Source organism: Meriones unguiculatus, chromosome 10, assembly GCF_030254825.1.
Source record: "Meriones unguiculatus strain TT.TT164.6M chromosome 10, Bangor_MerUng_6.1, whole genome shotgun sequence".
NCBI lineage: Eukaryota > Metazoa > Chordata > Mammalia > Rodentia > Muridae > Meriones > Meriones unguiculatus.
This window is the reverse complement of record NC_083358.1, coordinates 95,668,382-95,680,932: the sequence shown is the minus strand read 5'-3', so window position 1 is coordinate 95,680,932 and position 12,551 is coordinate 95,668,382. Positions and strand designations below refer to the sequence as shown.

The 12,551-nt window shown below is 37.9% G+C and overlaps 1 protein-coding gene across 9 annotated transcripts in view; it reads right to left on the bottom strand.

Moving 5' to 3' along the window:
- The window catches only part of Ntng1 (netrin G1), a 346,569-nt gene that overhangs the window by 49,802 nt on the left and 284,216 nt on the right, over window positions 1-12,551 (bottom strand). For 3 of the 9 annotated variants that reach the window (XM_060392866.1, XM_060392868.1, XM_060392867.1), the window contains exons 6-7: window positions 5,103-5,270; window positions 255-389 (exon numbers count right to left, since the gene is read on the bottom strand). The exons of 2 other annotated variants lie outside the window; for them this stretch is intronic. In XM_060392866.1, coding sequence (XP_060248849.1) covers window positions 255-389; window positions 5,103-5,270 — 303 coding nt within the window. Of the gene's footprint in view, window positions 1-254; window positions 390-5,102; window positions 5,271-12,097; window positions 12,158-12,551 lie in introns of all 9 variants that reach the window. 4 more of the 9 variants (XM_060392871.1, XM_060392872.1, XM_060392869.1 and 1 more) reach the window with 3 other exon arrangements.

Here is a 12,551-nt window from a genome sequence, read left to right as displayed (position 1 = left end):
AGGTACATGCATTGCCATACAATATTTCAATGTAAGTTGCGCTAGCCATCAGAGGAGATGAAGGTGAGTTTCAGGGAAGCCAGCTGGACAACTGATGGATCACTCTCCTCTATGCAGGCTGGGGCAATAAGTAGCCTTTGAAGCTTGTCAGGTGGATGGGTCTTTTTCTGCTCTGAGATGCTGCACACATCAGCCTACACAAGCAGAATCAGCCATGCTGCAGCAGGCACGGGGCATCTCCCAGAGTTACTTACGTTGACAGCCGTAGTGCCAGGAATTTCCTGGCAGACACTCATCACATTTAGGCCCTGTCGTTCCAGTCTTACACTCACAAAATCCTGAGCCATTACAACGGTCATGGATTGAGCCCAAAGGGTTACAATAACACTCTGTAGAAACAAGACAACACACAGGCTGGAGACACTTTGAAAGGCTTAGAGGTTATCAACACAGGAGCGTCACTTACTTAGATGGATTCACCCACTTAAAGGGAGATGTCCATTAATGAAATGCTTTGGCAAATATGGCTATTTTAGGGCCATTTATTTACTTGCTCAGCCTTCCATGGCATCATTTTTATGATATGGGAGGAAAAGAGCTGAACCCTTCCAAGGAAGTAAGACATCATGCTTTCACCAATAACAGATCATAATGGAGATTCCATTTGTTAGGGGCATTTTTAGATGGTTTAATGAATGCCATGAGAAGTGTGTATATCAAGGATAAATCAATATTCCATCAGTGTAAAATCTGTTTTAAATTATTTAAATGGGTTTATCTGCTACATTCAATATCTGAGAATGGCTGAGCGTCTTAAAGTGCAATATGGATGCACTTTACTCATTTAAACATAGTTTTGCTTTATGCTTTGGGGTGGTGCCTTAACTTATTTATGTGTATCCTGCTTTGCGATGCGCCCTTAGACTTTGAATTTGCTGGCCATGATCACATAGCTTTTATGTACCTTAAATGAACAGCCATGAAAGAAAAGTAAATTTCATACTCCCAAATAAATCTGAATGAAGATAAACTTAGATGTAAATTTTTTATTGCCACTTGTTGGCAGGGCAAGGTAGCTCTTTTGCATAATAAAAAGCCAGTGGAATGTTTCCTTGAGTCCTTACACACTCTTAGAAAGGACAGTTTAATGTCTGAAGCTCTACAGTGTTCAAAGCTTAAGTTGTAACTGGAAAACCTGCATTTCCCTACCCCAACCCCCCAGCTGGTGGTACACAGGTGATTTGTGGCAAGGGATTTCTGGGTTGCAGTTTTTTTTTTTTCCCTGCTACCATGCTATGTGATCTTGGGCAGAGTATTATCATGTTCTGCTTCTCAATATTCTTTGTCTTAAAATGGAATCATTATGAGGTTCTCTTGCTAAAATTTTGAATAAAATCATGTAGCCAGGCAATGGGCCGAAGCTCTGGGGAGCTTAATTAGAACTGAGTTTGTGTCATTAGCAATGAAGATTCAGGCTATCATTATGAAGAGACCAGGAGATTCTGCTCAAGAGACAAAAGAAAATAGATTCAAATAATGTGGAATACCTTAGAATTATGATTTATTTTGTGTTAAGTCAGTTTTTAGAGCTCAGCATTCTCATGAACAAACACTTAAAACACTAATAATGGTTTGTGTGTGTGTGTGTGTGTGAAACTAAAACAAAATTCAAAAACATTTCTACTTTTTCTGGGTTGGCTTGTATTTAATATCCATGTTTTTAAAAGTGGCACCTTCTATTCTAATTTAAAATAATTATTTTATTGGATTTTTTTAATGTTTGTTTGTACATTTGTGTTCACTAAGTTGTGCCTACGTCACAGTGGAATGATTCTCCCTTTATAAAGTGTATATGTTGACAATGAGTCATCAGTATTTTTAAGCCAGTTGGAGTTACATCTGGAGGCATGAATCCACATGCTGTTCCAATTAGTTCACAACGATCAATGAGATAGGTTTTTAAAAAAATTAAAAAAATATACTGCCCAGCACCTAACATATTGTAAGTCCCAGGTTTTTTTTTTTTTTTTTTTTTTTTTTTTTGTAAGAACAATGGTAAATGTAATTTTAGTCAAAAAAATGGCAAAAAGACAAAATGTTTTCCCTTCTTCACCATTCACAAAAATAAGTCAGTTTTTCAGATCTACCACATATGAAGCTCTATTTAGTGGTAGATGGAATAATGGGAATGGCCATGAGGATAATATTTTATTACATGAAGCTATGAATAAAATACAGGGCTGTCCGACTGCAAAAAACAGCAAAAAATGCTTTGCACAGCTCAGTTAAAATGTTATACTACAATTTCTTTGTGGACATTAAAATCATCCTGAGTTTCCTTTGTTCTGCATAAGGTACCTCTGATTACCTGATCATGGGTTTCAAGGAGAATTAAAAATAATACATCATATCTTTGGGATATGTTGAAAAAGAAACTGCTGAGCCTCATGTTTGTCTGTGTTGCAAAGCTTTTTAGGGGGAATTATTAACAGTGATTACTCAAGGTTGGAAACCATGAGTCCTCTAGCTTCTGACTTAATGCTCAAGTTTACAGGAAGCGTAAACATGCACAGTCACTCTCATGGAATTGTTGCATCATCCCGGAGGAATGCCATGTACCTCTGAAGGCATGACTGTGTTTGGGATATGTAAGAAGACTGAATACCAGTAACTATGAAGCAGCAATTACTGTGGCAACATGAACTAGCCAGCTGCACTGTATATCTGCTCTAACATAAAGTGACTTTAAAACACCCTGACAGAGCCTAGATAGGTCAGAGATATGTGTTATTCCCTCAAAGCCAGGATGGTTAGTTTAATTGACAATTGCTAAAAACTTTGCAAGGCATTTTTTTGCAAAAGATTTTTTTTAAAAAAATAGAGATGACATAGATAGAATTCAAAGTGTCTGAAATCAGAACACAATGCTGTGAGCATCAGTTAAGCAAATAGCCATTCAATTTCATTAGTTCTTTTTGGGTTAAATAGCATTAAAATTGGTTCTCAATAGCTATAGTAGGGCCTTACAAATAAAATATTCAATCTTTCTTTGTAAGGTCTTTTTACTTTGCTTTATTTAAAGTATTTAAATGTAAAACACTTTAATTTCATGTATTTTGTATATTAAAAAATGGGTTAGGGTTTATTCTAGTGGTCCTATTCACTTAACTGTTTCAGTTCTTTCTATATTTATAGCAGGGTATTTATCCAGTTTCACAAGTGGCAGTTAGCAGAATATATTCTGCATTCAAAACTCAGAGAGCTGTTCATGTTTTTGTTTTTGTTTTGATTAATCTCCTCAAGTCTGTGTAACCAAAGTGTTAGGAAGGCAATTGGATGCCTTTTTTATCAGATGGCAGTGGGATGGCTGCTGTCACACAAAAGCAAACTAGAGGTAAAAATCTAGGCATCCTTAGTCTTACTAGCTGTGCTCAAGGGCTTAGGAGAGGGTGTTCAATCCATGAAGTCAGAATACGCTTTGCTAAGAGTGTGCAAGTTGGGTTCAGTCTTTTTATTCTTCAAGCACAAAAGAGATAAAATCATCATTTTTATACTTACCCTACTGTTTTCTTAAAAAGAACTGTTTCTTTTAATGCATACTTTACTGAGTGTCTCCTGCCCACCTGCTTACAAATAAGTCAGGAGGTTTAAATGACTTACCTAAGGCATACAGCTAGGGGATAGCAATTTGGGACTTGAACCCAGCTCTCCATCATCTAACTCCAGTACTTTCTCCACTAATTCACAAATAATAAATAAGGAAGCATTTTGGAAAAAAAAGGTAGAAAATGCTGCAGATGTAAACAGTATTGTGCATACTTGGTCCAAATATATTCAAAATCACCATACATTTGTTTCATGGTACTTGGCAAGACTCTCCATGGCTGTCATGCCACAGGCGGAAAGCAGAGATCCTAGACACACACTTGAATTGAAAAACTATTTCTTTTCCTTTTTTGATAAAAAGATCGCCTGCCATTTTCCATCCTGTATGCTCCAGTTTTCCAACTTACATACTCTGCTGAACTTTGTCTACATAAGGATGGTGGTCTATAGAATTACTTGTGTGGTACCAGAAATCACACTTCAGGTAAATGCATTTTTTAAAGTAAATTATAGAATGAAATTCCATTCATTGTTTTTCTGTCGGGCTTTCTCACTCCACTGTTTTGGAAATAGGCTCTCATGTAGTGCAGGCTAATCTCCATTCACGATGTAGCCAAAGCCTGCCTTAAAATCCTAAATTTTGGCATTCACCCACCACTTGTACATATTACAAGTATGTCCCATCATGCCTGGCTCCAGACTCCATTCCTTAGAGCCAGGATCTTCATATAGAAGGTAGGAGAGGCTTTCCCAAAAGGGAAGGAATACCTGATCCTTCCCAGGTGAGAATTTGTTACGGAGGAGGGCTGATGGTTATGGGATCGCCCTTCCCAAGACTCCATGTTCTAGCTCTAGGGTTCATGTACCTCATGATCTAACAGAATTTATAACATGAAGAAGTTTTGAAAATTTGCTCTTCCTTTGGGGGAACAATAAAAAAATCCAATAAATGGAATTTCATTGTTGTAGGTAATAAAAATAGGCAAAATTCTGCATTGGCACTTGCTGGTAGCTTTCAGTTCTCAATGGCGACAGTTTTTATGGACCAGTACTTGTAGATCTTCAGTTATATAGGAGTCTCTACCCCAAAGTTTCATATACAATATAGTTAACTATCATTTTAAAGGTTGAATGTACAATCTGAGGTGATAAAATAGGTCAAAATTTATCAGAATTTAAGATTTCATGCAAAAAAAAAAGACAAGAGAGAGAGAACGGGGGGATCAAATACTCTTCATTATCTGAAAATGATTTCTCATGACATCGTCTTTAATGTATCAATATACGGATTCAGATTCTACACCCGACCCCCCCCCCCCAACCAAATATGGCTTTATCCAAATGCAAGCAAATTTTCAATCTACCAAGGATATTTGCTTCATTGAGGATATTCATTCTGGCTCAGCTGTCGTGCAGATCACCAGCCTCTTCACCCTAACCAGCTCCCCACAGCTCCAAAGGCACAGAACAAAAGCTGAAATCGTAATGGAACTGACCTATGCACACATTCTCATCGTCCAGCTGTGCAGAAGCATTTCTGAAGTAGCCCAGCCTGCATAACTCACAGTGCTGCCCTCTAGTGTTGTGTTTACAGCTCACGCAAATGACTGTGTTTAGCAGATCGATATAACTGCACCGATTGGAGTGGCCGAAGCATTCACAGTCTTGCAAGGAAGAACAGAAATGTATACAGAATGTATACAGCAGTGAGAAATAGCACGCCACATGCTTGGGTGAAATGAGGGATGGAGAAAAGATGATGGAATGGCATTACGTCTATGGGAACCAGCATAACACATGGTGACAACAGGTGGTCGTGACCGACATGAAAGCACTGGCTGTTTCAAGCAGGATAGAAAGGTCGGACAAACACCGCTGAAGATTGTTAATTCTTGGCAGACACGATGAACAGAAGCATTTGCAGGTGTACACCTTTTAAAATTTGGGAAGGCTCAGTTTCAACGGATGCAAAAGTCTAATTTTGCACATGAAAAACTTTACTGACTTTGCATCATTTCCCCCGTTTTCCTTCCGCCTAAAACGATGGAGGAAGCACATGAGCAGCAGGTGTGGGACTGCTGACGCCCATAGCTCTTTGGTCTCACTGTTTTTCCTTTGGCTTAAGACTTGGGCGGAGTTCTCTAAGACATCACGGCAGGCTTATAAGGATTGACACAATGATACATCTTTTCATTTGTTTTTCTCCAATGCTAAGAGGGTGTATGCTAAGAGGGTGTAACTTTCTCATCTGTTTCAAATCAAATATGTGTTACAGGAAATACAAAATACAGGGAGATTATTCAAACGGGGAAAAAAAAACACTTAAAAATTCAGTCTCTCAAGTGTCTTACTATGTCTGGTACGGGGGTTGGGGGGGTGTTTCAGAGACCTACTATACCCCAAATTTCTTTTCCCTTTTCCATTTAAAATGTCAGAGAGGCCCATGAGGCTATAGGAATGATACAGGATGAACTGTACAGACATGAAGAGAATGAGAGCCAGTGGTGGGCTGGAGAGTCATTGGGTTTTCTCTCTCACATCTTAACAGACATGAGAAATTGTTTTCATCTAATTCAGCCTTCAAAAAGAAATGGTAAAGACAAAGCCTTCATTGGCATAAACAGCTATTTAATAACTCTCAAAAAATTGGGAGAGACAGTTTGGTGGGAAACAAAATATGGGCACTGGGCAGCTAACATTTATAAGAAGAGTGACCTATAATTCTGCAAACTTTGTTTACAAATACTCATCTTTTTAATGTCATATATATATATATATATATAATTTTTATCCAGCAAGGAAGCCAAAGTCAGTATTTGAACTCATTCATCCATCCTTTCATTCATTCAGTATTTATTGATACAGCCTCAGAACTACTATAAGTATTAATTTACTCTTTTTAGCTTACATAAATCTTTTTTAGAAATTTAACATCTTAGTGTCAGAGTAAACATAAGTATATAAATTAAGATAGAATAAGGAGAGGTGATATATATATACACACACACACACACACACAAATGTGCCATTATATACTAATATACTATATCTACTATCAGAAACAGCATGGATTCTTTGATCAGAGATTTGGTTACTGCAACAGACAGTAAGATTAAGGTCAAGATCTGGATGAAAAGAAACCCAGTTTGCCTAGAAGCAGAGGAGGACACAGGAGAAGATCAAAAGTAGTAGAGAGCCATGACAATGTCAGCAACTTGCGGAATCTAGTTGCTTAAAAGAGAAGCAAGAACAAGGCAGGAATCTGGAAGCCCCGTGACTTCCTTTCCTGGAGACTAGTTATATAGATGTGCAGCGAGTAGAGCTGTGGATGGCAACAGGGAAGGACCAGGTGGAAAGTAAGGATGGAGAGAAAGAGGCTTTGGAACTTCAGTGTGAGAGTGAAAGAATGAAAAATCAACTGAGTATGTAAGACGTCAATAAGCTGAGTAACCCACACCAACAGCAGGACAACCAAGAGCAGTCAAGCTCCAGATCTTGAAGTGAATTGCTTTTGAAGAACAAGTCACCCAGTCCTCACCATAATACCTTCATTTCTTTGATGGCGCTATCTGTGTATCCTGTTTGAAAATCAAATTATTAATTTGATAGGAGAATTGATATAGTTACCTAAGAAAGCATGCTCTGCTATAAATGCACTATTAGATACATATTTCCAAAGGTAAGTGGATACTAAAAATCAAAGATAATCTAGGAACTAGGCTTATGACAACTAGAATTTTTAAAGACTTCTAGAATGTTTCTGAGACCTTGACAAAACTGTCTTCTCTGGTAATAATATATTTGAGGATATAAAATTTGAAGAGAAGTAGAAACTTATTTGGAAGGCGTTAGAGAAATATATGATACAATACTTCATATATCAATTATGACTATATATAAGTTTACTAAATTCTATAGAATTTGGTGTAATATATTAATTTATTTTGAAGTATTTTATAATAAAGTTTATGAATATTATATAAGTGGATAATTCATACATGATTATTATACTATCCTGTTTTTTCAGGCTATTAATTTACTATCTTTTACTATCTAGTTTTTCACTCAAGCACAGAGTCTGTGAATGATCCTGAGTGATATAATTTGAGCTGTACTGTCATAAAAGTCCTGAGAGATGATAGTACCTGTTTGATGATTCTTGAGTTCATTTCTTTTTTTAATTCTTTATTAATTACACTTTATTCACTTTGTATCCCCCCTGTGGTTCCCTCCCTCCTCCCTCCCTTCCTCCAGCCTCTGCATGCATGCCCCTCCCCAAGTCCACTGATAGGGGAGGTCTTCTTTTCCTTCCTTCTGACCCTAGTCAATTAGGTCTCATTAGGAATGGCTGCCTTGTCCTCTTCTGTGGCCTGGTAATGCTGCTTCCCCCTCAGGGGGAGGTAATTAAAGAGCAGGCCAATCAGTTCATGTCAGAGACAGTCCCTGTTCCTATTACAATGGAACCCACTTGGATATTGAACTGCCATGGGCTACATCTGTGCAGGGGTCTTAGGTTATCTCCATGCATAGTCCTTGGTTGGAGTATCAGTCTCAGGAAAGATGATCTACCATTGAGCTTTCTTTTCTTGTGACGTGTTAGAATCTACAGTACCTTCTTAATACCCCACTTCCTTCTCTATTCTCCACTACCCTGTTACTCCCTCTCAGTCTCCTGGGGTGGGGGGAACTACTCATGATTAAATTTAATATTCTACTTCACCATGCTGAAATGATAACAGCCATACTCAGGTGGGAATATATTTCCTGACTATTTTTGAAACACGTCTCACTTGAAGTTTCTGCTCATACACAACAGCTGAGTCCTCTGGGGTACCTGGCTGTCAGTCCCTCCCCAGTGTCACTGGATCACCACTCAGTGTTGAATTTCCTCCTTCCGTACTCACTGGTTTTGTTGTTATAGTATATATTTTCTTTCTGTCTTCACACTTTACATATTTCAGAGTTTATTCCTTGGAACTTTCTGATTCTTTTAGGTACACCCTACATATTTCTTAAGAGTTTAAAAACCATCTATAAGTAGACTTTAAGAGCATATAAATATATGTAGAACATTCCCAAATACTATTTACTGACCGGAACCAAACCCCTAGTTAGTGAGAGTCTATCCAGTCGCAGGTCTTGCACAAGCAGCCTTCTTACCATCTCCACTAGTATACACAAAAACATCCTTCATGATGAAACTGAGATGTCGGGTGCCTTCCTAACCCTGCTGCTCAGTAGGTGGCTCCATCTTAAGAAATAACAATTCCCTCTGTTCCACTGCTTAGGTTGCAGTTCCAGGGCTGTCCTTACAGTGAGAATGACCCAATAAAAATTCAGATTAGAACCAGTACCTCACTCCTCACAGTTCTAATGGCTTCCCGTGTCATTCATTTTAGAAAGTTCACCGAGTTTTAAGTTTACCCACCCCTGGCTTCTTCTGAACTCTTCCCATTTGCTTCCTCACTTGTTTCCTCCTTGTTGCTCTTGAAACACACCAAGTACATGTCAGTGAGTATATTGTCTGGCAGCTAGGTTGGATGCATTCCTCTCCAAATATCTCCTCAAACATTTTTCAGTACTTGTCTCCCCACTTTCTAAATCAAGGAAAATTCTTCAAGTACTTTATCTGAAATAATAGCCCCACTACTTAAACATGCTAATCTCCTAATATCTTAATTCTTTTAATGTGTTTACATTTGAAAATTGCATCTAAAAAAGTCTTGCTATATATTCAGAATAAACCCGTGAGTATAGACCACGTCTGCTTTGTTCCCAGCTATAAAGCTTTGCCTGACATATGCCAATCACTCAGAAATTCTATTGAATGAGAAAATAAATGAATGGATAATGATCTTAAAGCACCCCCCATGGGAAACAGAGGAAGACACAAAGTAATGTTTAAATTTATTCTTTCACTATTCAAATCCCAAGAGATTCTGACTATGCCCTCCACATTATACAGTTTAGGAAAAAAAAAAAAAAACAGCACCACACAATAAGATATAACTGAGTTAGTGATTATATTAGCCGAATGAATACATCTATGTACAGACCAGTTCGGGAAGAAAAAAAGCAGGTTTCTACAAACTGCTGTGCCTCTATATTTTTAAATTTCAAATCACATTGTAGTAAGTAATGTAACAGGCATGTGTTATTATGTCTGTAAACAGAGCTGAAGTGTCTAAAGCACACATGCATGAGTACGTGGTGTGACAGTGCAAGCACAGGCAGCAAATGTAGCAAGATTCCCCTGTACCGGGCACCTTAAGTGAGGAGGTAAAGTGAAAGAGGTCAGGTCATTCATGAGTGTAATTGACACTTAGAGCCAAATCCTTTTTTGGGCTGGGCTCTCCTGTGTACTGTAAGGAATTCAGAATCATCACCAGTTTTAGAAATAGTAGATTGCCCTAATGTGCAACAATCAAATATGTCTTCAGCCATGGACTAGTGTTTTCTTGGAAGATATTTACCCTTACAACTAAGTTTAGATCTATAACATATATGGCACATGTTCCATCATGCAAGGTGCCTATGATAATGAGGTACTTATTAGTGGCCAGTTAAGTCTAATGCAGGCTAGCGATGCTCTTCAATTGGCTTTCCATGGCAACTGAAGCCTATGCCCTTCTCAGGTTTTTCACAAGGTTTCTTCTGACTGAAACTAGCTATGGAAGACATCAGCATGTGGGAATGACAGGAAAGCAAAAGGCTGGAGACAACTAAAAAGAATAATATCAAGAAGGAAAGAAAATCCATTTCCCTTCTATCTCTTTTTTCTTTTTTGTCCTTTCTTTGTTTGCAATTATATTATTACAGCATCCACATGACTACAGCATTGACAACAGCATACACTCTAGGTGTGTAGATCTTTTTTTTTTTTTCCAAATAAGAAAAGCCTATTCAAATCTGAAGCTGTTGGAAATTCATTTCATTCATTCACCTGGAAAGGGTTTGGAAAAGTCACTTTAGAAAGAATTTATCCCATCATTTAATTAACAGTATTAACAGTGTGGCACTTCCTCTGAGATCTTTCCCAAGGTGGAAATGAAGAATCTCTAGACTTCTCTTATATTTTTTCACTCCCCTCTGTCCTGAATTTTTGTGCAGCTACTGAGCGTCTTCTGCACAGTTTTAATGATAAGTCTCCTTTATTAGCTGGCCTCTTTTTGCTTTTGAAATGTATTTGCAACTAATTAGTGCTCTGACTCAAGAAACTAGAGGACCCAGGATTGGGACTCCTGTCAAGAGGCCTTTTGTATATTGGGCATAAAAGTGAATAAAAGAGCATTAGTTCCCTCTGTCTACTTTCTCCTTCATCTCTTTGATTCACTTCCATAGATTTGCATATCATGGATGTGGAAGCTTCTTATCAAAGTTATAATGACTGCTGTCACATAAATCTGCCCAGATTAACTTTTAACCCTCTGAACCCACAGTAGGTTTATTTCTACTTATTTCTTCAGATTCCCAGCCCAGATGAAATTTCCTCCAAAGCACACCCTCAACATCCCTTAATGCAAAGAACACCATGAGGCACCAAAACATAGTTAAACATTATCATTTTCCCTTTTTTCATCTCCCGACAGACTCTCTCTTTTTCTCTACATGCTTCAAATATAAATTCAGCTTTGACTACAATTTTGAAAACAGCTAAATTCATTATGCAAGAAGAAAGCTTTCCTGATATTTCACCAAGAAGATTAAACCAAGTTCAGATTTTGTTAATAGGTGTTTCATGAAAAATAAAAGAAACAAGGAGGAAGACACATGCCCAGCATTGATGAGTGGAAAACAAGACACACCTGTTACAGAGGACATTTAAAGGGAATTGGTGAAGAAAGAAAAACAGGGTCTTCATGTTTCCTGAAAAGTCTTCATTCTATGAAGGACAGATGCTAGCTGGGTGGCCCATTCATTAGTCACAGATGAGCTACTGCCCATTTCAAGTTAAAGAAAGTGACAAGACTATTATTTTCGAACATGATCAATACTTAATCAAGAAAGGATTGTCATGGCTAGTTTTCACATTCATTCAAAACCATGCTTGGAATCAAAGCTCCAAGATATTTCCTTTGTCACAAAGTGAAATGGGCACCATATATAAGGAGTCTGCCCTTCTGGCTTCATACAAAGTATTGCTGAGATCCACCACCAGTGGCTTTTCTTATTTTCAACACAAAGGAGCAAAAGCGTGAGTGCTCTTGAATTCATGGTCTACTGGAGAACCTGAACTGCCATCATTCCTACTCATACATTACTTTTTCAGAAAACAAATCTTGTGGCATCTTTACTTGCAGTTGAATTTCTGAGTGAAGCCACTTTTCATTTACATAACATTCTCGGTGCTCGTTGATGCATTGGCTGGTGTCAGTCAACATGCCTCACCAATCAGCTGACGGGTACACGTCACAGATTCCAGATTCATACAGTGCAATGTCTCACAACACATAACACCATGGTATCACTGTATGAATCCAAGAATTCCTACCTCGCTTGTGGTTTGCAACTTGAACAGAAGAAACTGTTGACAAAGCTAATTTGGGAGCAACTGCATAGGTTTAAAAAAATGAACAGCAAATTAGAGACAACAGTAAAACGTTCAAATTTTAATTAATACCTTATTACCAACCCATTCTGTGGAGTCCTAAATGAAGAGACTATTCATAGCTGTTTGGTTTTTTGGTTTTGTTTTGTTTTGGAAATCTGTTGCAGTTACAGAGGAAGACTTCTATTTGGCTGAAAATGGTTCAACACTGTCATTAGTACTAAAGGCTTTCTTTTTAGACATGAGAAGAAATAGAATTTAAGTCGACAGTCCAGTGAACAAAGGTTATCCTCAACATAATCTTATCTTAGGATCCCTGATCATCTCACTTCACAAGTAGCTGTTGTATTGTTGAGGTGACAAGCAATATCAGTGCCTCAGTTTACCACATCACTCT